General features: G+C 44.8%; 1 protein-coding gene across 3 annotated transcripts in view; it reads right to left on the bottom strand.

Annotated features, from left to right (window-relative positions):
- LOC124721831 (heat shock 70 kDa protein 14-like) overlaps window positions 1-26,651 on the bottom strand; it is a 207,800-nt gene that overhangs the window by 42,505 nt on the left and 138,644 nt on the right. For 2 of the 3 annotated variants that reach the window (XM_047246957.1, XM_047246956.1), the window contains exon 5: window positions 21,641-21,802. The exons of the other annotated variant lie outside the window; for it this stretch is intronic. In XM_047246957.1, coding sequence (XP_047102913.1) covers window positions 21,641-21,802 — 162 coding nt within the window. The remainder of the gene's footprint in view (window positions 1-21,640; window positions 21,803-26,651) is intronic. 3 annotated transcript variants of the gene reach the window in all.

The raw sequence follows: 26,651 nt of genomic DNA on the forward strand, positions 1-26,651 counted from the left end.
CTGCACAGACAATGTAAAAGAAATTAGGACTCATATGGTAGCATATGAACAGTCATTTTCCCCTCACTCTGTTTGCAAGTGGAACAGGAAAGAAAATGACTAACATTCGTACAAGTTACCCTCTGTCAGGCACCATTAGGTGGCCTGCAGAGTATGTATGTAGATGCAGAACAGACGAGGTTGCAAGGTATTATGTTATTTCTTTCTCAGTACAGGAAATTTTAATGACAAACATAATTTTTTTAATTTTCGTTTCTTCTAAAAATACCACACAATGCCTGCTCCTAGCAGCTGACTATCTGAGCAATTTAGACAGAAGTCTGGCACTGAACATAATGTCCTGGCTTTGAAGGTGTCTTTCCTGTGGTGTTACCACACCTTTGGCATTTGTAGCACCACATTAGATTGGGTACCTAAAGTTTTACTTTTAGTATAATAAATAAAACCTTGATGAGTTCTAGGATAGTCAACTGAATGTTACGGTGAAGGCAACAGTTCTCTACAGTTCACCATTCACTTACATCATCAAATTCCTCTCTTCTGTTATGCTTCCGATTCCCCACTACTTTTTCAGTTCAGCAGTGTCAATGTCCATGACGTCCCTACAACTTACAAGGCCTTATGGTAGCTGAGGGTATCGTGTTTTTCTACTCCACAACAAAGACATTCTGACAAGATTGTGCCTTTCAACAATGATCAAAGTTCAATATCCTGGTGCAGTTCCAGAGGGTTTTGGTGACTGCTAATGACCCACCCGTAACGTGGAGATATTTCTTTCGTCTTAGTTGGGATCCACATGCATTCCCACAAACAGCTTGGGTTCTGTACAGTCCACCCAGATAGAGAGCACTGACTGCCTAGGTAGGTGTTATAAAACTACGGAGTGGCAGGTTCACCTGAGGTTACCACTAACGACCATTTCGCCTCAATGGTCATCCATCCCATCAGCACACATTTATGAGGTCTTTTCTTCTTCTTCTTCTTCTTCTTCTTCTTCTTCTTTTTTTAGAGAGAGGGAGGACATCATGTTTCAATTGTCATAGCCATGTAGTGTACCAATTAAGTAAACCTGGCACAAATAATGCTGGGCAAGCCAGTAATCAACAGACTGCACAAAGAGTGGCCTGGTTGGTTGGTTTAAAAGAGTGAGGAAGTGACCAAACTATGAGGTCATCGGTCCACTGTTCCAAAGGAAACAATGCCACAACGGTGAGAGTAAGACAATGAGACAAGACCAAACAGAATGAAAGGAAAAATGACAACGACTGAAGGTCAACACACTTAAATGGACAAAAGGGGACAAGAAAACCACAAAGACGCAAAATACAGGTAAAAGATCTTAAATCAAAAAAGCACGTTACCATGGCTGGCTGACAATGAGGATAAAAAGGAAAAGCCAGCCACTCTGCAACACATTAAAACCCCCACCCTGAAAGCACGAGGGTGGAGGACACACAGGGATAAAGGACATGTGCTAAAACTTGGAGAAAATGATAAAACACACCCTCAAGAATAAAATGTAAAACTAAAGCTGCTGTTGAGGCATTATTGCCCAACACTGAAGGTAGGGTGCAGGGAAGGTTAAAAGTCCGCTGCAGAGTGGCGGAAAGTGAGCAGTCCGGCAAGAGATGGACGACTGTCATTCGTGAGCCACAGTGACACCGAGGTGGGTCGTCACGAAGGAGGAGGTAACCATGAGACAGCCACGTATGGCCAATGCGGAGCCGACAGAGAAACACAGAGTCCCTGTGAGAGGCACGCACAGAGGTCTTCCACACATTCGTAGTTTCCTTAAGGGCACGCAGAGGCACGCACAGAGGTCTTCCACACATTCGTAGTTTCCTCAAGGGCACGCAGCTTGCTGTGCATACTGAGGTTATGCCATTCTGTCTCCCAAAGCCACAAAACCTTGCGGCGTAATACTGAACTCAGGTCAGTTTCAGAGAAGCCGATCTCCATAAGCGGTTTCTGCACAGCCCATTTAGCCAACCTGTCGGCAAATTCATTGCCTGGGATTCCTACTTTACCTGGGGTCCGGACAAACACCACTGAATGACTGGACCATTCCAGGGCATAGACGGACTCCTGGATGGTCGCTACCAAAGGATGATGAGGGTAGCACTGGTCAGTAGCTTGTAGGCTGCTCAAGGAATCAGTACACAGGATAACTGACTCACTTGGGCATGAGTGGATGTGCTCAAGAGCACGAGATATGGCCGCCAGCTCTGCAGTGAAAACACTGCAGCCATCACGCAAGGAATGCTGCTCTATATGTCCTCCGTGACCATAGGCAAAGCCAACATGACCATTAGCCATCGAGCCATCGGTGTAAACCACTTTGTGGCCCCAGTACGTGACGAGAATCGAAGCTGCAGCCTAGATGTACACGACTGAGGTGTTCGTGAATGAACCTCAAGTGTAGGTGGTGAAGGCATCAACTGAAGTTCAGACAGAAGGGTTTGAACATGAACTGCAATTGTAAGCCCTGACCTGGGCCGCCGGTGCAGGAGATGAACCGCCATGGGCAAGAAAAGGAGACCGGAATTCAGATGCGCAAGAGAACTACAAACGTATGCAACGTAACTGGAGAGCAACTGTGCACGCCTAACCTGCAATGGAGGGACTCTGGCCTCCACCAGGACACTATTCACCAGACTCATCCTAAAAGTGTCTGTCACTAGGCAAACGCCACAGTGGTGCACTGGGTCGAGCAAACGCAAAGCTGAGGGTGCAGCCGAACCATAAACCAGACTCCCATACTCAAGGCGGGATTGAACAAGGGCTCTGTAGAGCTGCAGTAGCGTACAGCGATCTGCACCCCAATTGGTGTTGCTCAGGCAGCGAAGGGCATTGAGGTGCTGCCAGCATTTCTGCTTAAGGTGACTGAGGTGAGAAAGCCAAGTCAATCTGGCGTCAAAAAACAGTTCTAAGAATCGATATGTCTCCACTACAGTGAGTGGATCGACATTAAAGTAAAGTTTTGGTTCCAGATGAACAATACAACACCAACAGAAGTGCATTATACACGACTTTGCGGCCGAAAACTGGAAACCGTGGGCTAGAGCCCATGACTGCGCCTTGTGGATGGCGCCCTGTAGGCGCCACTCAGCAACACCAATACTGGTGGAGCAGTGTGAAATTCAGAAATCGTCTGCATACAGAGACAGTGGGACGGACGGCCCTACAGCTGCTGCTACACCATTAATGGCCACTAAAAATAGAGATACACTCAATATGGAGCCCTGCGGGACCCCTCTCTCCTGGAAATGGGGTGAACTATGGGAGGCATCAACCTGGACACGAAAAGTATGAAGTGACAGGAAATTTTGGATAAAAAAACAGGAGTGGGCCTCTGAGACCACACTTGTATAATGTGGCAAGGATATGATGTTACCAGGTGGTGTCATATGCTTTTTGTAAATCAAACAAGATGGCACCTAGGTGTTGGCATCTGGAAAAGGCTATTCAGATGGCAGACTCTTGGGACACAAGAATATCAGTGTTAGAGCAACCCTGGCGGAAGCCGCCCTGGCATGGAGTCAGTAGACCACGTGACTCCAGAAGCCAACACAACCGCAGACACACCATACACTCCAGGAGCTTACAAAGAACATTGGTGAGGCTGATGGTCCGATAGCTATCCACTTCAAGCAGGTTTTTACCGAGTTTAAGCATCGGAATGATGGTGCTCTCCCACCACTGGGATGGAAAGACGAGATGCACCAGATCCGATTGAAGATGACAAGGAGATGTCACTTGTAGTCAGATGAGAGATGTTTAATCATCTGACCATGGATCTGATCTGGCCCAGGAGCTGTGTCAGGGCAATGTGCAAGGGCACTGAGGAGCTCCCACTATGGTTGGTTGGTTGGTTGGTTTTGGGGATGAAAGGGACCAGACTGCTACGGTCATCGGTCCCTTTTCCAAATACAAAGAACACCCACAGAGAATAATAACGAGGAACAGAAGAGATCACAGACGATACACAACAAGAGAAACTGAGACAAGGACAAGACAAAACGAACTAAAACCACAGAGTGTGACGGTGGTTGGCCGACCATAGAAATAAAAAAGGAAAAGCCAACCACTTAGAAACACATTAAAAAATCAGTGTAAAATCATAGGCCAAAGGCCAGAATCAACACAAAACAATAAAATAAAACAGAAACACTCAGATTAAATGATAAAATCCCCCTGCCCGAATAAAACGTAAAACTAAGTCAGCCATAGTGGAGTCGTCTGTTAAAAGGGCAGGGAGCGTATCAGGCAGCGCAAATGTCTGCCTGACCACAGCTAAAAGGGGGCAGGCCAACAGAATGTGGGCCACTGTCAAAGCTGCCCCACAGCGACACGGAGGAGGGTCCTCCCGGCGCAGTAAATAACTGTGTGTTAGCCGGGAGTGGCCAATGCGGAGCCGACAAAGGACGACGGAGTCCCTGCGGTTGGCTCGCAGGGATGACCGCCACACAGTCGTTGTCTCCTTAATGGCACGGAGTTTATTGGGTGTAATCCGATCGCGCCATTCAGCGTCGCAAAGCGCAAAAACTTTTCGGCGGAGGACTGCCCGCAAATCAGCCTCTGGGAGGCCAACATCCAGAGATGTTTTACACGTGGCCTCTTTCGCCAGGCGGTCAACATGTTCATTGCCCGGGATACCGACATGACCGGGGGTCCACACAAAGACCACAGAGCGGCCGCAACGCGCAAGAGTATGCAGGGGCTCATGGATAGCCATCACCAGATGAGAACGAGGAAAACACCGGTCGAGAGCTCGTAACCCGCTCAGGGAATCGCTACAGATCACGAAGGACTCACCTGAGCAGGAGCGGATATACTCTAGGGCTCGAAAGATAGCGACTAGCTCAGCAGTGTAAACGCTGCAGCCAGCCGCCAAGGACCGTTGTTCGGAATGGTCCCCTAGAGTTAGCGCATACCCGACACGACCAGCAACCATCGAACCGTCAGTGTAAACAATTCCAGAGCCCTGATACGTGGCAAGGATGGAATAAAAGCGGCGGCGGAAGGCCTCTGGAGGGACCGAGTCCTTCGAGCCCTATGCCAAGTCGAGCCGAAGGCAAGGGCGAGGAACACACCACGGGGGTGTACGCAGAGGCGCCTGGAAAGGAGGCGGAACAGGGAAAAACCTAAGCCCGCAGAGAAGCTCCTTGACGCGTACGGCGATCTGACAACCCGACCGGGGCCGACGGTCCGGCAGATGGACGGCCGACTGCGGGAACAGGACACGGTAATTTGGATGCCCGGGCAAACTAAAAACATGGGCAGCATAAGCAGCCAGTAATTGTTGGCGTCGTACCCGCAGTGGAGGTACACCTGCCTCCACTAGTACGCTGTCCACAGGGCTGGTGCGGAAAGCACCAGTGGCAAGGCGTATCCCGCTGTGGAGAATTGGGTCCAGCACCCGTAACGCAGATGGGGATGCTGAGCCATAAGCCAGGCTCCCATAATCCAGACGGGACTGGATTAACGCCTGGTAGAGCCGCAACAGGGTAGAGCGGTCGGCGCCCCAGCGGGTGCGGCTCAAGCATCTCAGAGCGTTTAGATGCCGCCAACACGTCTGTTTAAGCTGCCGGATATGAGGGAGCCAAGTCAACCGGGCATCGAAAACCACCCCCAAAAACCTGTGGGTCTCCACCACAGCAAGGAGTTCGTCGGCAAGATAAAGCCGCGGCTCAGGATGGACTGTTCGGCGCCGGCAGAAATGCATAACGCGGGTCTTGGCTGCCGAAAACTGAAACCCATGCGCTACAGCACAAGACTGCGCCTTACGGATAGCGCCCTGTAGCTGACGTTCAACAGCTGCAATGCCAGTAGAGCTGTAGTAAAGGCAGAAGTCGTCAGCATACAGGGAAGCGGAGACAGAATTCCCCACGGCCGCAGCAAGCCCGTTAATGGCTATTAAAAACAGACAGACACTTAAAACAGAGCCCTGTGGCACACCGTTCTCCTGGACGTGGGAGGAACTATATGAGGCCGCGACTTGCACGCGGAAGGTACGACACGACAGAAAATTGCGGATAAAAATCGGCAGAGGACCCCGAAGACCCCATCCATGAAGCGTAGAAAGAATGTGATGACGCCATGTCGTATCGTACGCCTTCTGCATGTCGAAAAAGACAGCGACCAGGTGCTGACGGCGGGCAAAAGCAGTACGGATGGCCGACTCCAGGCTCACCAGATTGTCGGTGGCGGAGCGGCCTCTACGGAACCCACCCTGAGACGGAGCCAGAAGGCCCCGAGACTCCAGTACCCAATGCAAGCGCCGGCTCACCATCCGTTCAAGCAACTTGCAAAGAACGTTGGTGAGGCTAATGGGACGGTAGCTGTCCACCTCCAGAGGGGTCTTTCCAGGTTTCAAAACGGGGATGACAATGCCTTCCCGCCATTGCGACGGAAACTCCCCCTCGACCCAAAGACGGTTGTAAAGATCAAGAAGGCGCCGCTGGCAGTCCACTGAAAGGTGTTTCAGCATCTGACAGTGGATGCCATCTGGCCCAGGAGCGGTATCAGGGCAAGCAGCTAGGGCACTGCGAAATTCCCACTCACTGAATGGAGCATTGTAAGATTCCGGGTGGTCGGTGCGAAACGAAAGGCTCCGACGTTCCAGCCGCTCTTTAATGGAGTGGAAGGCCTGGGGGTAATTCGCAGAAGCGGAACTCATAGCAAAATGCTCTGCTAAGCGATTTGCAATGACGTCTGAGTCAGTACACACGGCTCCATTCAGTGAGAGCGCAGGGACGCTGGCAGGGGTCCGATAGCCGTAGACGCGTCGAATCTTGGCCCAGACCTGCGAGGGAGTGACATGGAGGCCAATGGTGGACACATACCGCTCCCAGCACTCCTTCTTGCCTTGGCGGATAAGGAGGCGGGCCCGTGCACGCAGCCGTTTGAAGGCGATAAGGTGCGCTAAGGAGGGATGTCGCTTGTGACGCTGGAGCGCCCGCCGGCGATCTTTAATCGCTTCAGCGATCTCAGGTGACCACCAAGGCACAGCCTTCCGCCGAGGAGACCCAGAAGAACGGGGAATGGCAGATTCGGCGGCAGTAACGATGCCGGTGGTGACCGATTGAACCACCGCATCAATGTCATCAGTAGAGAGAGGCTCAAAAGCGGCAGTGGAGGAGAACAAATCCCAGTCAGCCTTATTCATAGCCCATCTGCTAGGGCGCCCAGAAGAGTGACGCTGTGATAGTGACAAAAAGAGCGGAAAGTGGTCACTACCACACAGGTCGTCATGCACACTCCATTGGACAGATGGTAAGAGGCTATGGCTACAGATGGAAAGGTCAATGGCGGAGTAGGTGCCATGCGCCACACTGAAGTGTGTGAAGGCACCATCATTTAACAGCGAGAGATCGAGCTGCGACAATAAATGCTCAACGATGGCGCCCCGACCTGTGGCCACTGACCCACCCCACAGAGGGTTATGGGCGTTGAAGTCGCCCAATAGCAAGAAAGGTGGCGGCAATTGGGCGACCAGTGCAGCCAGGACAGGCTGTGAGACATCACCATCCGGTGGAATGTAACGACTGCAGACGGTAACAGCCTGTGGCGTCCACACGCGTACAGTGACAGCCTCTAAAGGCGTCTGAAGAGGGACAGACTCGCTGTGCAGAGTGTGAAGGACATATACGCAGACGCCACCAGACACCCTTTCATAAGCTGCTCGGTTCTTATAATAACCCCGATAGCCACGGAGGGCGGGGGTTCGCATCGCTGGAAACCAAGTTTCCTGGAGAGCAATGCAGAAGAAAGAGCGAAGGCTGAGAAGTTGGCGGAGCTCAGCTAAATGGTGGAAGAAACCGCTGCAGTTCCACTGGAGGATGGTAGTGTCCATGGCGGACAAAGGCGTGACGGGACTGGGAAGTCAGATTACGCCGCTGGGTCACCTGCTGCCTCCGATTGAGCACCCGTGCTAGCGCTATCCATGGCGTCTGAGGGACCGGCGAGATCGAGGTCCTCAGCGGACGCCAGGATCTCCACCTCGTCCTCAGATGCAGATCTGGAAGGTGGCGGTGGGGTGGCTGCCACCGCGAGTTCCTTGGGCTTAGAGCTCTTCTTCTTTGATTTCTCACGCTGCTCCTTGGGTTTAACTGGCTGGGAGGGCTTCACCGATTCAGTCTCTGGGACTGAGGAGGATCGTGAAGCCCGTCGACCAGCTGATTGCGGGCACTTACGCCACTGTCGGTCGTCAGCCTTCCCACTGGTGGAAACCTGGGAAGGGAGGGACCCCTTGCGAGCGTGAGAAGCCAAAGAAGTGGGACACTTCTCCGGCTTAGAAGCAGGGACGGACGTCCCTGATGGGGGGGATGGTGTTGCCCCTGAGGTAGGTGGCGCAGGGGCAACCCGGTGGGTAGAGCCCCCCACTGGCAAGGGGGCAGGAGGAGTCTTACTGCTTATCGAGTTGGCTGGAAGTCGCAAAACTGATGGGGCTAGCACAGTTGTTGTAGCAGCTGCATAAGAAGATGTCATTCTCACGGGATGGAGTCTGTCATATTTCCTTTTGGCCTCAGTATAGGTCAGCCGGTCCAGGGTCTTATATTCCATGATTTTGCGCCCTTTCTGGAACACTCTGCAGTCTGGCGAGCACGGTGAATGGTGCTCCCCGCAGTTGACGCAGATGGGAGGCGGGGCACATGGAGTATCGGGATGAGATGGGCGTCCGCAATCTCCACATGTGAGGCTGGAAGTGCAGCGGGAAGACATATGGCCGAACTTCCAGCACTTGAAGCACCGCATCGGGGGAGGGATATAGGGCTTGACGTCACATCGGTAGACCATCACCTTGACCTTTTCCGGTAACGTATCACCCTCGAAGGCCAAGATGAAGGCACCGGTAGCAACCTGATTGTCCCTCGGACCCCGATGGACGCGCCGGACGAAATGAACACCTCTACATTCTAAATTAGCGCGCAGCTCGTCATCAGACTGCAAAAGGAGGTCCCTATGGAAAATAACACCCTGGACCATATTTAAACTCTTATGTGGTGTAATAGTAACGTTAACATCCCCCAACTTGTCACAAGCAAGTAACCTGCGTGACTGGGCGGAGGATGCCGTTTGTATCAGTACTGACCCAGAGCGCATTTTAGACAAGCCCTCCACCTCCCCAAACTTGTCCTCTAAATGCTCGACGAAGAACTGAGGCTTTGTGGAGAGAAAAGACTCCCCATCAGCTCTCGTGCAAACTAAGAATCGGGGCGAATAACTGTTACCTCCATCCTGAGACTTACGCTCTTCCCACGGCGTGGCCAGGGAGGGGAACGTTTTCGGATCGTACTTCTGAGCATTAAATTGAGCCCGAGAACGCTTAGAGACTGCTGGCGGCTGGCCACCAGCGAGAGATGATGTACCACGCTTCATTGCGGGTCATACGCCCTGATGCCACCTACTCCGACCAAGGGCCCTCCCCACGGGTGCCACCCAGCCACAGCAAAGGCCACCTGGCAGGATGGCCGTTGCCGGGAGTCCCGATACCCCAGTAGGATAGGCATCTACCCCTTGGCATACGTGGGGAGTTAACGGCGCAGGCATCAGTAGAGCGATCCCTGTGTTGTCAGGGGGCTACAACCGAGAGGGTACATGGCGGCCCCACCACAACGGACTGGCTACCGTGCTGGATCTTAGGTGCAAAAATGTCCAAGGTCGTCATCGCAGTTAAAAGAAGCACTGCAGAGGGCAGTGTGGTAATCGCACCCAGGGACGTATCTTTTTCCCAAGAGATCGAAAACGAGCTGGACGCCATTGCAACGACGAGAAAGCCGGCTAAAGGTCTAATCGCACGACGGATACAGTGCACCATGTAAGGCGCCCTACCCCAATTGGCTCGCTCTTCGGAATGATTTAGAAAGATGGAGGTCAAACCCGAGAGGGGACCATCACAGAAGGCCGAAACATTTGAGACTCCTTTTAGTCACCTCTTACGACAGGCAGGAATACCGCGAGCCTATTCTGATCCCCGAACCCGCAGGGGGGAGCTCCCACTATGTAAATGGGGCGTTATAGGGTTCACTGTGGGGTGTAGCAAACGAGAGGGCTTTCCTTTCAATCCACCGTTTAAGGGTGCAAAGGGGGGGGGGGGGGGGAGGGGTTAGATCGCCGAAGCAGAGCCTCAAGCATAGTGCTCAGCAATCGCGTTAGTGCCGGTTGACAACACACCATTGATGTTAATGCCAGGGACACCTGTTGGGATCTGGTACAAAAAAGACGTCTGATCTTCGTCCAGACTTGGGAAAGAGACGTACGGCATCCAATGGATGAGACTTATCTCTCCCAACACTCCTCCATCCGTAATTTGATAATCTGGCAAACACCGACAAGGAGCCGCTTAAAGGCTATGAGGTGATCCAGGGAAGGGTGCCACTTATGCTGCTGTAGAGCTCGCTGATGCTCCTTAATTGCCTCAGTGACTTCTGTCAACCACCAAGGGTGCATCTAAAAGAGGGAGGGATTGCATTTTCCTCTGCATTAACGACTGTTGTAGTCACCTGCTCAACCATCACACCCATGTTACCCTGTGGGGGAGAGTCAATGGTGCCCGCAGAGGTGAAAGTTTCCCAGTCCACCTTGTTTAAAAACCCATCTGGATAAGTGACCGTTGGCCTGATGCCAGGGCAGTGACAGGAAGATGGGGAAGTGGTCACAACTGCACAGGTCGTCATGTGCTCTCCAGTGGATAGATGGGAGACGTCCTGGGCTGCAAATGGATAAATCAATGGCTGAGTAACTACCATGAGCCACAATAAAATGTGTGGTGGCCCCAGTATTTCCGAGGAAGAGGTCGAACTGAGACAGTAAAGCTTCGACATCACTGCCTCGGCCACTAAGCACGGTGCCACCCCACAAGGGGCTATGGGTGTTAAAATATCCAAAAAGTAGGAAAGGTTTAGGGAGTTGATTAATCAGTGCAGCTAATACATTCTGGGGTATTGCACCATCTGGAGGAAGATATACATTGCAGACAGTTATTTCCTGTGTCGCCCTTATGCTGATGGCCACTGCTTCAAGAGGGGTTTGAAGGGGCACTGTTGCACTACAGACTGAGTTTAGGACATAAATGCAAACTCCAGCTGACACACTATAATAGTTGCTACGGTTCCTGTAATATCCCTTATAGCCGTGGAGGGATGTGGTCCGCACTGCCGGGAACCAGGTTTCCTGGAGTGCCATGCAGATAGCAGGTGTCAAGCTTAACAGTTGCCGTAGCTCAGCCAGGCGGTGGAAAAAGTCACCGTGATTCCACTGAAGGATGACATCATGAGACTGGGAAATCAGTACCCAGAACAATCACCTCTGGCCGTTAGAACGGCCTTGATATGCCTGGGCATTAAGTCAAACAGAGCTTGGATGGCATGTACAGGTACAGCTGCCAATGCAGCTTCAACACAATACCACAGTTCATCAAGAGTAGTGACTGCTGTATTGTGACGAGCCAGTTGCTTGGCCACCATTGACCAGACGTTTTCAATTGATGAGAGATCTGGAGAATGTGCTGGACAGGGCAGCAGTCAAACATTTTCTGTATCCAGAAAGGCCTGTACAGGACCTGCAACATGCGGTTGTGCATTATCCTGCTGAAATGTAGGGTTTCGCAGGGATCGAATGAAGGGTAGAGCCACGGGTCGTAACACATCTGAGATGTAATGTCCACTGTTCAAAGTGCCGTCAATGCGAATAAGGTGTGACCGAGACGTGTAACCAATGGCAGCCCATACCATCACGCCCAGTGATACGCCAGTATGGCGATGACGAATACACGCTTCCAATGTGCTTTCAGCGTGATGTCACCAAACACAGATGCGACCATCATGATGCTGTAAACAGAACCTGAATTCATCCGATAAAATGATGTTTTGCGATTCGTGCACCAAAGTTTGTCGTTGAGTACACATTCGCAGGCGCTCCAGTCTGTGATGCAGCGTCAAGGGTAACCGCAGTCATGGTCTCCGAGCTGATAGTCCATGCTGCTGCAAACGTCGTCGAACACATGGCTGCGTGATCCGTTACTGTCATGCGGATAAGATGCCTGTCTTCTCGATTGCTAGTGATACGAGGCCATTGGGATCCAGCACGGCGTTCCGTATTACACTCCTGAACCCACCGATTCCATATTCTGCTAACAGTCATTGGATCTCGACCAACGCGAGCAGCAATGTAGTAATACGATAAACTGCAAGCGCGATAGGCTACAATCCGACCTTTATCAAAGTCGGAAAAGTGATGGTACGCATTTCTCCTCCTTACACGAGGCATCACAACAACGTTCCACCACGCAACGCCGGTCTACTGCTGTTTGTGTATGAGAAATTGGTTGGAAACTTTCCTCATGTCAGCACGTTGTAGGTGTCACCACTGGCGCCAACCTTGTGTGAATGCTCTGAAAAGCTTATCATTTGCATATCACAGCACCTTCTTCCTGTCAGTTGAATTTCGGGTCTGTAGCACGTCATCTTCGTGGTGTAGCAATTTTTATGGCCAGTAGTGTAGGTCCTCAGCAGATGCGAGCATCTCCGCCTCATCCCCAGATGCAGACCTTGTAGGTAGCGGTGGTGTGGGTGCCACCACAATTTCCTTGGTCATAGAGGTCTTCTTTTTGGACTTTTCTCTCTGCTCCTTGGGTCTCTCTGGCTGAGAGGGTTTCACTAATTCAGTCTCCGGGACTCTGGATGATTGTGAAACCCTACAACCAGCTACTTTTGGGCACTTCAGCCACTGGCGGCATCATCTTTCCCACTAGCAGAAAGCTGGGAAGGGAGTGACCCAAGGGATCCCTTCCTGGCGAGAGGAGCCGAAGAAGACTTATACTTCTCCAGCTGAGAAGTGGGGACTGGTGTCCCCGATGGTTGGTGGGGCAGTGCTCCCGAGGTAGGCAATGCAGGAGCAACAGGAGGGAATTGCCCCCCCCAGACCCCGGAGGACATGCCGGACGAAATGTACACCTCGCTGCTCTAAATTGGCGCACAGCTCATCGTCAGACAGTAAAAGAAGGTCTCTGTGGAATATAGTACCCTGCACCATATTTAAGCTCTTATGTGGTGTGATGGTAACAGAAACATCCCCCAACTTTTTACAAGTGAGTAAAGCCCATGACTGGGCAGAGGATGCTATTTTTATCAAGACTGACCCAGAACGCATTTTGGACAAGCCCTCCACCTCCCTAAACTTGTCCTGTAAATGCTCTACAAAAAACTGTGACTTCATCGAAACAAAGGAGTCCCCGTCAGCTCTCGTATGTACGAGGTACCGGGGTGAATAAGGTTCGCTGCCATCCTTAGCCTGGCGTTCCCCCGTGGTGTGGCCTGGGAGGGGAATGATTTAGGGTCAGAATTTCTTGCATTGTACTGAGACGTGGAACTCTTAGAGACTGCTGGTGGCTGATCACCGCCAAGTGATGATGTGGTACGCTTTATTGCGCATCATCTGTCCCAATGCCACCCACTCTGACCAGGGGCCCTCCCCACAGGCGCCACCCAGCCACAGCATAGGCCACCTGGCACGATGGCCATTGCCGGGAGTCCTGATGCCCCAGGGTGACAGGCATATCCTTGGCATATGTTGGGAGTTAACAGCACAGGCATCAGCAGAGCCATCCCCGTTTTGTCAGGGGGCTACAACCAACAGGGTACATGGCGGCCCCACCACAACTGACTGGCTGCCATGCTGGATATGAGGTGCAAAGAAGTCCATGGTCATCGTTGGTGCAGAAAGCGACACTGCACAGTGCATGGTGGAAAACACATCCAGGAAGGTTCCTTGCCCAAGAGATGGAGGATGAGCTGGACTGCAATGTGACGGCGAGGAAGTGGGCTAAAGATCTCTATAGGCAATGGACAGGATAAACCGTGTAAGGTGCCCTTCCCCAATTGGCTCACTCTTTGGGAAAATTTTGAAAAATGGAGGTCAAACCCTACAGGGGACTACCCCATAAAGGCTGAAACGTATGAGACTCATTTTTGTCACCTCTTAAGACAGACATCAATACCTCGGGCCTATTGTAATCCCTGGACCCGCAGGGGGGAGTGTGTGTAGTGATCGGCCGCATACGGTAGATCGATTAGGGCGCTAACTATCACTAGTAGCTGTTGTAACGTTCATACTGTAAGCGAAGACACATTTTTATCATAGCAGTTCATCAACACATTTCTTTATTCGTTTGAATTTTGTAAATGACAGAATGACGACGGAATAAGAGAGATAAAAATTGGAAGTGTAAAACTATGTGAATAGTGTGATTTACATTTAATATTTTAAAAATTACGTTCAAATCCTCTGCTTGTAACTTCTTGTTATGCATATTAGAGTGCACGGGTAAATGTGGCTGTCAGCAACAAATAAGACAAAGTAGATTAGTGTAGGCTTTCACAGGACACGAACGGGGGAAACTGGAGGACACTTCAGATTTGCATGTTCAAGATGATACATGTAAATAAAGTACAGCTATTAAGAAATGGAAAATGAGACTAAAATCATAAAATATGGATTTATGTGAGGATTGATGGTGTGAGTGGTCACAAAAACAAATCTGTTATACAATAGAGAGACTTTCATTGACAAAGAAACCATGTGATCACAAGGTGTGTAAAGATACTACTAAAGTGCACTGCTATAAATTAACATTATATGCAGCAAGACTATTTTCTAATACTCTTAGTATGCTCCTTGTTATTATTATGTATAAAACATTAATTCCAGCAGCTTACTCATGCAGAAATAACATATGAAAAGGAAGATTTGTTACATATATTAAGACAGAACACAAGTTCAAAAACATTAAGGCAAGTAGTTTTTGTAGTGATCAGCATACAGAGAAGTGTATCTGTGAATTATATAGATACCCACAAGGAAATTTTAAACTATTTATGAGGAATCTGGATTCCTTACTGTGCTATCTGTCAGGCAGCAGCAAGCAGTTAATGGTCTGTGGTGACTTCAATGCACATTTTCTAAAGGATCCTGATAGGAAAAATAGGGAACTTTATTTGGATCACACAATTTGACTCCAGTAATTAACTTTCCAACACAGATGGATAAAGACTGTAGGACCCTAATTGGTTTTAAAGCTCAAAGCCAGAAAAATACCGTTTACCCAGTAACAAATGCTCTCTCTGAACATGATGCACTGTTTGTTAGGATAAATTACCTAGTGCCTTACAGTATGGATACACTTAAGTGGAAATCGGAATAATTAATGCCTCCACAACAGATGTTTTTAAGAACAGCTTACAAGAGATAACCCGAGATGAAATTTATGCTGAACCAAATGCTAAATTAAATCTATTCCATGATAAATTCATTTAATTATTTGAAAATACCTTTCCATATATGCTAATTAGAAAGAATATTAAATGGCCATATGAAAACCATGGATCACTACAGCGATTAAAATATCATCTTCAAGGAAAAGGAAAATGTACCTATTAGCAAGAACAAGTATTGATCCAGCTGTAGTTGCACACAACAAAACTACTCAAAATTACTAAGAAAAATTATTAAAAATTCAAGAAACCTTTACATCACGTCAGAAATCAGTAATTCTGACAACAGACTTGGGGCCTTATGGAATGCAGTGAAACGAGAGACAGGACAACGAGGCACAGGATATCACCACTACTGAACTGAATGGCAGTGATGTAATGATGAGTCACAGGTAGTAAGTACATTTAATAATTGGTAGAAAGTATAGGGACAAACAGTTAAAGGGGAAAATCACAGCAGTGTGTTGAAACTCTCATAAAATTCAATCATATGAATGTATTACCATCTTCTCCTTCTGAAATTCAGAAAATTATCCATACTCTTGAAAATAAAAGCTCATCTGGTTTAGATAGTGTTTCCAATACAATATTATAAAGTTTTGTTCCAATATAAAAAGCATGGTCTTATCTGAAATATGTGATGTATCACTAACATAACTCATTTTTCCAAAGAGACTGAAATATTCTGTTGTCAAACCTCTCTTTAAGAAAGGTGATAAAAAGAGATGTCAGTTCAATAACTACTGACCAGCTTCACTGCTGACACCATTTTCCAAAATGTTTGAGAAAGTGATGTATTCTAGAATATTATCTCACCTTTGCAGCACTGATATCCTCAACGAACCACAGTTTGGGTTTCAGAAGAGTTGCTCTACTGAGAATGCCATTTACATATTCCCTTGCCAAATTTTACGAGCACTAAATAATAAAATAGCGCCGTCTGGTATTTTCTGCAACTTATCTAAGGCATCTGACTATGTGAATCGCAGCATTCTCTTAGATAAATTGAAGTTTGGTGGGATTGATGGTATAACCAACCAATCAATGCCATAGCTAAACAAAAGACTGCAGAATGTTGTACTTAGTAAGTCTAGCAATATATTCCAGGGATTTAATTTTGGAACTCTTAAAACAGCTTAGTTCAGCTGCATTTGCACTTAGAATCATTGTAAACCTTGGGGAGACAAATAAGTAAGGTGACATATTTTGCATACTTTAATTCAATAACGTCATATGGAATAATGTCCTAGGGTAACTCATCTTTCTTTTGTAAGTCTTCGTTGCTCAAAAATGTGGGGCCAGAATATTATGTAATGTTCACTCATGATCATCTTGAAGACATTTGTTTAACTCTAGCAATACCAACACATTTTTCCCGACAGTTGCCCTAAAAAAATTTTTTTAAACAGAAATATTCATTATTTGTTCTTTACTTGCATTAACAACATACTTTTTAAATACATACTAATATGTAAGTAGGGTCCAGAACCTGAAAATATCTTTTACCAAACTCATAGTAATATCAACGCACTTTCAGTAATGTGGGCTATCAATGAGTGCTAGTTTAAGCCCGCCATAAAAATAATTTAAGAAATGGAAATTTCATTAAGATTTTTATTTACAACATACTACTTAAATAGTTACTGATGTGCAAGTATGGACCTAAACCTGAAAATATTTAGTATGACATTCACTGGGAAAGTGACATCTAATCCTAAGATTTAAATTTTTGGGGTAAGTTTAACTGAAAAATTTAAAGCATTTACAGAATCTGGTAGAAGAATTCATTAAAAATCTATAAATATTTCTTTTTTAATCTTAAAATATAAAGTAACTGACTAGATTACGATATTTTTATAAGGCGGACATTCCACCAGGACATGAGCAAATGTTTGCAAGGGAATGATACTGCCTACGGGTAAATTAAGAGGGATTTGGTAAAAGAGAGAAGCAGCTGTATGAGTATCATGAGCTTAGATGGAGAACCAGTACCAAGCAAACGGGGGAAAGCAGAAATGTGGAAGAAATATATAGATGAGCTATACAAGGGAAATTAAGTTGAAGGCAATATTACAGAAAGGGGAAAAGGAAGTAGATGAAGATGAGATGGGAGCTATGATACTGCAAGAGTAATTTGACCTAGGACCAAAAGATCTATGCCAAAACAAGGCCCCTGAAGTAGATTTTTATCAGTAACATCTGCTGATGTCCTTTTGAGAACCAGTCATGACAAAACTACGCACCCTGGTATGCAAAATATATGAGACAACAGGCAAAATACCTTCAGACTTCAAGAAGAATAACTAATTCCAATTCCAAAGGAAGCAGTTGCTGACAGGTGTGACTATTACCAAAATATCAGTATAGTAATTCACAGTTGCAAAATACTGAAATTATTTACAAAAGGGAAAAACTGGTAGAAGCCAACACCAGGAAAAATTAATAGCAATTATAAGTGTTGAAGGGCATGAAAAGGAAGAAGTGATTGAGAAGGGAAAGAGACAGGGCTCTAGCCTATCCTTGGTGTTATTCAACTGGTACAATGAGCAAGCAGTGAAGGAAACCAAAGAAAAACTCAGAAATAGTGTTTACGGGTAATCATGCACAGGGCTCAAGTTTATGTCACACACTGTCCGTTTTGCTATCAAGATATAATTCCACTGTTTATGCCCTGGTTCCTTCTATCTTTAAATTTATATTTATCAACATTTACTTAGCAAATATTTGGTTACATATCCAGTTATTTTCTGAGCTAATATTTCCCATCATTTAAAAATGGTAAGGATCTGTAACAAGAGTTATGCTATCTTGGTTGATTAAATTGCCTTCCCAGTCTCTTATACATGCTTCTCTTTTCTGGGCACAAGCAACCCATCCTAATGAATTTGTTGTACTAGTGCTAAATGGCCTTCCTTGTTGGTGGCTTCTTACCATACTTGGTTCTAAGCATCCACTGAACAGCTGTAGCACACTCGTTTTTGTCGAACTGCAACACACAGAAAACCTGCCACGGTGCGACTAGCCCTGACTATTGGCAAATTACCAAACTACATGGTATACATGGAAAAAAACCTACAGGGTTTCTCTTCAAGACGACATGTATGATATCTGTACAATGTTTGGTTCTTACGCAATAAATAATTGAAAGTGTTCCCGGACTTTATGTACACCCTGTATTAAAGCTACACAGTTTTTCTCCATTACATTATCTCACATTATAATACATTTCACCATATAAATGCAACCTTGCATGGGTTTGCAATACTAGCATTGACAACTGCTATAGCCAATTTTCTGATCACATCCTAGTAATTAACAGTAAACCTCAGTGAAGATTCTTTAAAGATTCTAACACTCATGTATAAAACAGTTTCAAACTGTATGATTACTCTACAAACGAGTTAATGTGTTAAATATATTTGACATTAAACATGTAAGTGAGAAAAGTTTAGAAAAGATTTGAAATTACGTGTATAGTTAGTTGGAAGTTGCTAAGTGCTCTCATTCTCAAATTCTGGGTGAATATAGCCTGGACAACTTGCACGCCCCGAGTTACGCTGCCTCAAGATACGTACATCATTTCTAACTATAAGACTTTTATTACTGTGCCCGACTTTTAACATAAGATTTATACCTCTTAACGAGTAAATTATGACAGAATTTTAATGTTTTAAATTTGGCCAATAATTAAATGAAATACTGAAAGTCAAATTTTTGTTGCCCTTGGAAGCCATCAGATAGGCAATCTGTAACTGGAATCATGAACCATATGCCAAACAGTGGGTTAGATGTTTAGTAACACAGTTTACACAACAAACGTAAGACTATGAATACATCTCAATACTGTTTCAAATTGCATCATATATGTATTCTATTTCAAGGCAATTTATACTTTTCATTATCACTGAAAACTCATTAATAAACCCAAGACAATTTACTGTTCTTAATATTACTGTGTGGAGTGTAGCCATGTATGGAAGTGAAACGTGGACGATAAATAGTTCAGACAAGAAGAGAATAGAAGCTTTCAAAATGTGGTGCTACAGAAGAATGCTGAAGATTAGATGGGTAGATCACATATCTAATGAGGAGGTATTGAATAGAATTGGGGAGAAGAGGAGCTTGTGGCACAACTTGACTAGAAGAAGGGATCGATTGGTAGGACATGTTCTGAGACATCAAGGGATCACCAATTTAGTATTGGAGGGCAGTGTAGAGGGTAAAAATCGTAGAGGGAGACCAAGAGATGAATACACTAAACAGATTCAGAAGGATGTAGGCTGCAGTAGGTACTGGGAGACGAAGAAGCTTGCACAGGATAGAGTAGCATGGAGAGCTGCATCAAACCAGTCTCATGACTGAAGACCACAACAACAACAATAATATTACTGTATTTCATACACCACTGGCAGTCTTCTGTAGTGTTTGGAAAGGAATTAACAGTAAAATATTATATTTTCATAGGAGACAGGTGCATTTTGCACATATTGTCAAAATGATCAACTACTAGGAGCGGGACAACAATCATCACTACACATAATACAAAGTGTGATAAAAAAAGTAATGGGAATTTTTTTATTTCGTGGGCTTCATACATCTGATCTTCGATTTCTTTCCTTTTTTTCTCTTGTTGATACACATGTTCCTGATATATGTTTGGGATTTTCAGCTGTTTTAAATATTTATTTTATTGTTCACAGTCGAAAAGGTTATACGTGCCTGGAAAATGTTTTACTTTCGAAAAAGGTGGATCAAAGAATTTACACTAAATTTTAAACAATGGAAACTCCAGGCAGGAATATCCAACATAGGAAAAGATAGACTGCTACTTACTGTTAGTTGCAGACAGGCACAATTAAAAGATGCTTACAAATACGCTTTCAGCAACAGCCTTCATTGCAAAAAGAGACACACACTCCATTCATTCACACAAGCAAGCACACCTCATGAACTACTGACCGCCAACTCCGGCAGCTGGGGTCAGACCTAAGAAGCTGGAGTTGGTGGTCATGTGTGCGTGAGGTGTGCTTGCTTGCGTGAATGAATGGTGTGTGTTTCTATTTTTCCAATGAAGGCCATTGCTAAAAGCTTATTTGAGTCTTTTAACTGTGCCTGTCTCCAATTTAGTGTGTTATCTTTACAGTAAGTAGCAATCTATGTTTTCCCCACATTGTAGCACTAAATTTTGCTTGAAAAATTGAATAAAGTGTAGCACAACATTTGAAATACTGACTGTGGCTTTTGGCAACTCTACTATGAGTAAGACAAGAATTTATGAGGGGGTATGAACATTCCAAAGAGGGTTGAGAAGAAAAAGACAGTAACTGTTCTGGATGCCCTAGCACATCATTACTTATAAAGTGGAAGTAGTAAAGAAAATGGCCCTGGAAAACCACCAAATCACCATCAGAGATGTTGCTGATGATGTCAGCATATCCTTTGGCTCATGCCAAGTTTTTTTTTTTTTTTTTTTTTTGGTGTTTTGGGTATTAAACGTGAACCAGCATCAAAGTTTGCTCCAAAATCGTGGAATTTTGACCAAAAACGTCGCCATCAAGACTTCACTCAGGAATTGCTGAACAAAGTTGACAACAATCCAGAACTTCTAAATAAGATTAAAACAGGCGACAAAACATGGGTATACGGGTATGACACCAACACCAAGGCCCAATCGTCCCAATGGAAACTGCCTGAAGAGCCAGGACTGAAAAAAATTCAACAAATTCGATCACGTGCCAAGGTTCTTCTCACTGTTTCCTTCAATGACAATTGGATAGTGCATCAAGAGTTCTTGTCTTATGGTTGTACAGTCAATAAGGAGCACTACCTGTAAGTTAAGTGCTGTTTGCATGAAGCAGAAAAAAAAACCTGCCAGAACTGTGGCAAAACTACTCGTGGAAATTGCACCACGATAATGCTCCCATTCACATCTCAATGCTTGATCATGATTTTTTGGCAAAAGCCACAAACGTTATGTTGCCTCAGCCACCATACTCACCAAACATGGCCAAATGCAACTTCTTCCTATACCTGAGGTCGATGAGAACAATGAGAGAACGTTGTTTTGCCACCACTGATGAGATAAAAACAGAATCACTGAAGGAGCTGAACATCATAACAAAAAGTGAATTTCAGAAGCACTTCCAAGATTGGAAAAAGTGCTGGCGTAAGTGTATCACATCTGAGGGGGATTACTTTGAAGCGGAAAAGACTGATGATTATGAATAAACAAAGATTCTTTTAGGAAAATAAAAATTTCCATTACTTTTTGATCACAAATCATACATAGGGTAATTATCAACAATATTACAATAACACAGTGTCAAGAAGAGAGACATCTTGTAATAACAGAGACCAACTGAACTCACTGGTGAAATATTTCGGCGAGAAAGCTGGCAAGTATTTCTGTGAACTTGTCCCCTCCGAAGTTTGCTTTATACACATGGCCTTTCACTGTGTACATTCCTGCACAGCACAATACAACTGTAACATCCATTGTAGCTCCCCCCAGGCGATAAACAAGGCACATCCTGCAGGAGGTATGTAATCATTACTCATAAATTATTTATAAATACAAATTATATAATTACAAACAATGTTACACTAAACAATGATAACTCAATTTCTGGATAAAAAAAAAAACACAAAAAATTAAACCCAGTAATTATTTACAAGAACTGACTAATTTATATATGGGAGTATACAGGTTTGATTCCACATCCTACCATCCAAATTAAGGATTACACAAAATAATAAAGAAGAATACATAAATTTTCTCACATGACATCTGCCCTCTAGGTTCTTGAAAGATGCTGTCACCATTAAAACAACATATTTCATTATAACACAGTCCAAGCAGAAACAACTGAATAACACATGCACATATTTCTGTATGTGGTTTCTTTATTTTATCATTTCTGTATGTGGTTTCTTTATTTTATCAGATAAAAAGGAAGAAATATAAAAGTTTAACATTTTGTCAACCCAGAACATTAGGAACAGAACATTAGCTCATGAGGAGATGTGAAGGAAATGGCACTGGAATCAAATTATTATTGCATTTCTTTGAAGTGAGAAGACGAAATCACAGAAAACTTAAATTAAAATGGCCAGGTGGAGATTTGAACCTCACTCATCCTGAAAGTGAGTTCAGATTTTGGTTTGTTATATCAACTCAATTTGAAAAAATTTAAGAGAATCATTTGATGATTACATTTCAATTATGTCCCTTTTTGCAGCTCTCTCTCTCTCTCTCTCTCTCTCTCTCTCTCTCTCTCTCTCTCTCTCTCAATAAAAGTCTGAAGTATCCACATACCTCACCACCATAAACACACTGAACAATGGATGCCCATACAGGACATGGGGATTTGCACCTAAATTATATTAGTATTTTTTCACACATCTATGTAGGTTTAAGATCATTATCAAGATCTATAACATCTACCACAGTCTCTGCAAACACACTTTGGTTTACATAGATAACATAACCAAATATCTGCATTTTACAGTTTTGACAAATTACACCCTGTTACTGAATTTTCCTTAGCATAAAATGCAAAAGAGACAGAGCCTCAGAATGTAGAACAGCTGTACAGCCGGTACTAGACAAATGTGGGTGGGTACTGACCTTCAGATGATGCGTGTTGCAGAGGTACTGGAATGCAATAACAAGATGGACATGTTGCACTATATTGTGCACTGAAGCCTGGTACATGTGAAGGAAATAGATGGGGATTGTATGGTTTTGGAAAGTGTGGATGATTTTAGCTCTGACAAGTTGACCTTATAGATTGCAAACTTGGAGATCATGGACGAGTATAATCTGGGTAGGTCACGTGAGGACCTTTGCCACAACCAGACCATCAACACAATTGCATTATGCGAGAAGGTAAAACAATTTGGAGGGAAGAGATAAGTCAACAATGAAAGTCTTGCTAATATGATTTGTCAACCTGTTCAATCCTGGTCAATCATTACCTGCAATACTGGTAACTCGCCATATCATACCAACGGTTAACAATGCCCTAGTGTATAAGAAGCCGTACAGGATACCTAGGCACCTATAACCTATACTGGAAGAATTTATTGATCAACTGCTGGCTGAGGGCAATACCGAATCAAGTTACAGTCCATGGGCAGCTACCATTGTAATAGTCCTGAAAAAAATCATAGAATGGAACAAAAAAGCATAGATTTTGCTGCATGAGCGGTGATGGACAGACATCCTGTACTAAATATAATGGAGATTAGAGAGAACTTAAGTCAATGTAAATACTTCACAATGTGTATGAGGAGTGGTTATCACTGTTGGAAGTGGTTCTGGAAGAGCAGCCAAAGACCACATTTACTGTCCCTTGGAGTCACTATCAATATTTTAGGCTGCCATTTGGTCTGAAGAATGTGCCAGCTATATCGGAGGCTATTAGTATCCGACGTAGTGCTCAGAGGATTAAAATGAAGACTGTTTTTTATCTCAACAACATAATTGCATTTTCTAAGGATATGGAAGAGCACATGCAATCGTCAGAGGAATTCTTTAAGAGGCTAAATCCAGCACAGTTAACACTCAGTAATGAGAGGAAGATGTGAAAATTGATGCACACCTAACTTCTGCAGAATGTGCTTTCTTACCACCACAAACTACATAGCAGTTTCAATCATTTTTATGGTTCTGTAATTACTAATGGGAATTCATTGAAGAGTTTGCCGAAATTGCTAAGCTATTGAATCATTTGTTGAAAAAAGGTGTGGAACTTCCATGGTCAACTTTTAGACAGCATTTGAAAAATTGAAGGGAGCATTGACAACAAACCTGGTACTGATATTCCCAAACTATGAGGGACAATTTATTCTGTCATGTTTCACTAGGCATGGCCTCCACCTCAGAAGGTATGGGAAGGGGAAGCTGGCAAAGCTTATAGACGACAGTGTAGTGGGTGTTGGTAGGATCACTCATGGAAAAATTCCTGTAGTAGTTGATGTTGAAGCTGCACCTATTTTAGAGTGAAGACAGCTGATATGTATACCTGCTAAAAGGAAGTCCCTCTAACTACAGGCTTATATTCAGAGGAAGTCATGTTTCCAAGAAGAGAAGGAATTAGCATATTTCATCAAAATATAAAAGGTATTAGAGATAAAGTTAGTGAACTGCTTACAGATGTGATTATGGAATTATTGGCATATTGGCGTACCATATAATAATTTGACAATTCAGGGGCTTCCTTTACCAGGATACAGATTAGCTGGCTGTTTTCTAGGAGTTCTTTGTGTGGTGGGGAAGTTGCTTCTTGTTGTTGTGGTCTTCAGTCCTGAGACTGGTTTGATGCAGCTCTCCATGCTACTCTATCCTGTGCAAGCTTCTTCATCTCCCAGTACCTACTGCAACCTACATCCTTCTCAATCTGCTTAGTGTATTCATCTCTTGGTCTCCCTCTACGATTTTTACCCTCCACGCTGCCCTCCAATACTAAAGTGGTGATCCCTTGATGCCTAAGAACATGTCCTACCAACCGATCCCTTCTTCTAGTCAAGTTGTGCCACAAACTTCTCTCCTCCCCAATCCTATTCAATACCTCCTCATTAGTTACGTGATCTACCCACCTTATCTTCAGAATTCTTCTGTAGCACCACATTTCGAAAGCTTCTATTCTCTTCTTGTCCAAACTAGTTATCGTCCATGTTTCACTTCCATACATGGCTACACTCCACACAAATACTTTCAGAAACGACTTCCTGACACTTAAATCTATACTCGATGTTAACAAATTTCTCTTCTTCAGAAATGCTTTCCTTGCCATTGCCAGTCTACATTTCATATCCTCTCTACTTCGACCATCATCAGTTATTTTGCTCCCCAAATAGCAAAACTCCTTTACTACTTTAAGTGTCTCATTTCCTAATCTAATTCCCTCAGCATCACCCGACTTAATTCGACCACATTCCATTATCCTCGTTTTGCTTTTGTTGATGTTCATCTTATATCCTCCTTTCTAGACACTGTCCATTGCGTTCAACTGCTCTTCCAAGTCCTTTGCTGTCTCTGACAGCATTACAATGTCATCGGCGAACCTCAAAGTTTTTATTTCTTCTCCATGGATTTTAATACCTACTCCAATTTTTTTTTGTTTCCTTTACTGCTTGCTCTGTATACTGATAGAATAGCATCGGGGAGAGGCTACAACCCTGTCTCACTCCTTTCCCAACCACTGCTTCCCTTTCATGCCCCTCAACTCTTATAACTGCCATCTGGTTTCTGTACAAATTGAGAATACCCATTCGCTCCCTATATTTTACCCCCACCACCTTTAGAATTTGAAAGAGAGTATTCCAGTCAACATTGTCAAAAGCTTTCTCTAAGTCTACAAATGCTAGAAACGTAGGTTTGCCTTTCCTTAATCTTCCTTTTAAGATAAGTCGTAGGGTCAGTATTGCCTCACGTGTTCCAATATTTCTACGGAATCCAAACTGATCTTCCCCTAGGTCGGCTTCTACTAGTTTTTTCATTCGTCTGTAAAGAATTCGTGTTAGTATTTTGCAACCGTGACTTATTAAACTGATAGTTCGGTAATTTTCACATCTGTCACACCTGCTTTCTTTGGGATTGGAATTATTATATTCTTCTTGAAGTCTGAGGGTATTTCACCTGTCTCATACATCTTGCTCACCAGATGGTAGAGTTTTGTCAGGACTGACTCTCCCAAGGTTGTCAGTAGTTCTAATGGAGTGTTATCTACTCCCGGGGCCTTGTTTCGACTTAGGTCTTTCAGTGCTCTGTCAAACTCTTTATGCAGTATCATATCTCCCATTTGATCTTCATCTACATCCTCTTCCATTTCCATAATATTATCCTCAAGTACATCGCCCTTGTATAGACCCTCTATATACTCCTTCCACCTTTCTGCTTTCCCTTCTTTGCTTAGAACTGGGTTTCCATCTGAGCTCTTAATATTCATACAAGTGGTTCTCTTTTCTCCGAAGGTCTCTAATTTTCCTGTAGGCAGTATCTATCTTACCCCTAGTGAGATAAGCCTCTACATCCTTACATTTATTCTCTAGCCATCCCTGCTTAGCCATTTTGCACTTCCTGTCGATCTCATTTTTGAGATGTTTGTATTCCTTTTTGCCTGCTTCATTTACTGCATTTTTATATTTTCGCCTTCCATCAATTAAATTCAATATTTCTTCTGTTACCCAAGGATTTCTACTAGCCCTCGTCTTTTAACCTACTTGATCCTTTGCTGCCTTCACTACTTCATCCCTCAAAGCTACCCATTCTTCTTCTACTGTATTTCTTTCCCCCATTCCTACCATTTGTTCTCTTACGCTCTCCCTGAAACTCTGTGCAACCTCTGGTTTAGTCAGTTTATCCAGGTCCCATCT

This window comes from Schistocerca piceifrons, chromosome X (genome assembly GCF_021461385.2).
Source record: "Schistocerca piceifrons isolate TAMUIC-IGC-003096 chromosome X, iqSchPice1.1, whole genome shotgun sequence".
In the NCBI taxonomy this organism is placed as follows: Eukaryota; Metazoa; Arthropoda; class Insecta; order Orthoptera; family Acrididae; genus Schistocerca; species Schistocerca piceifrons.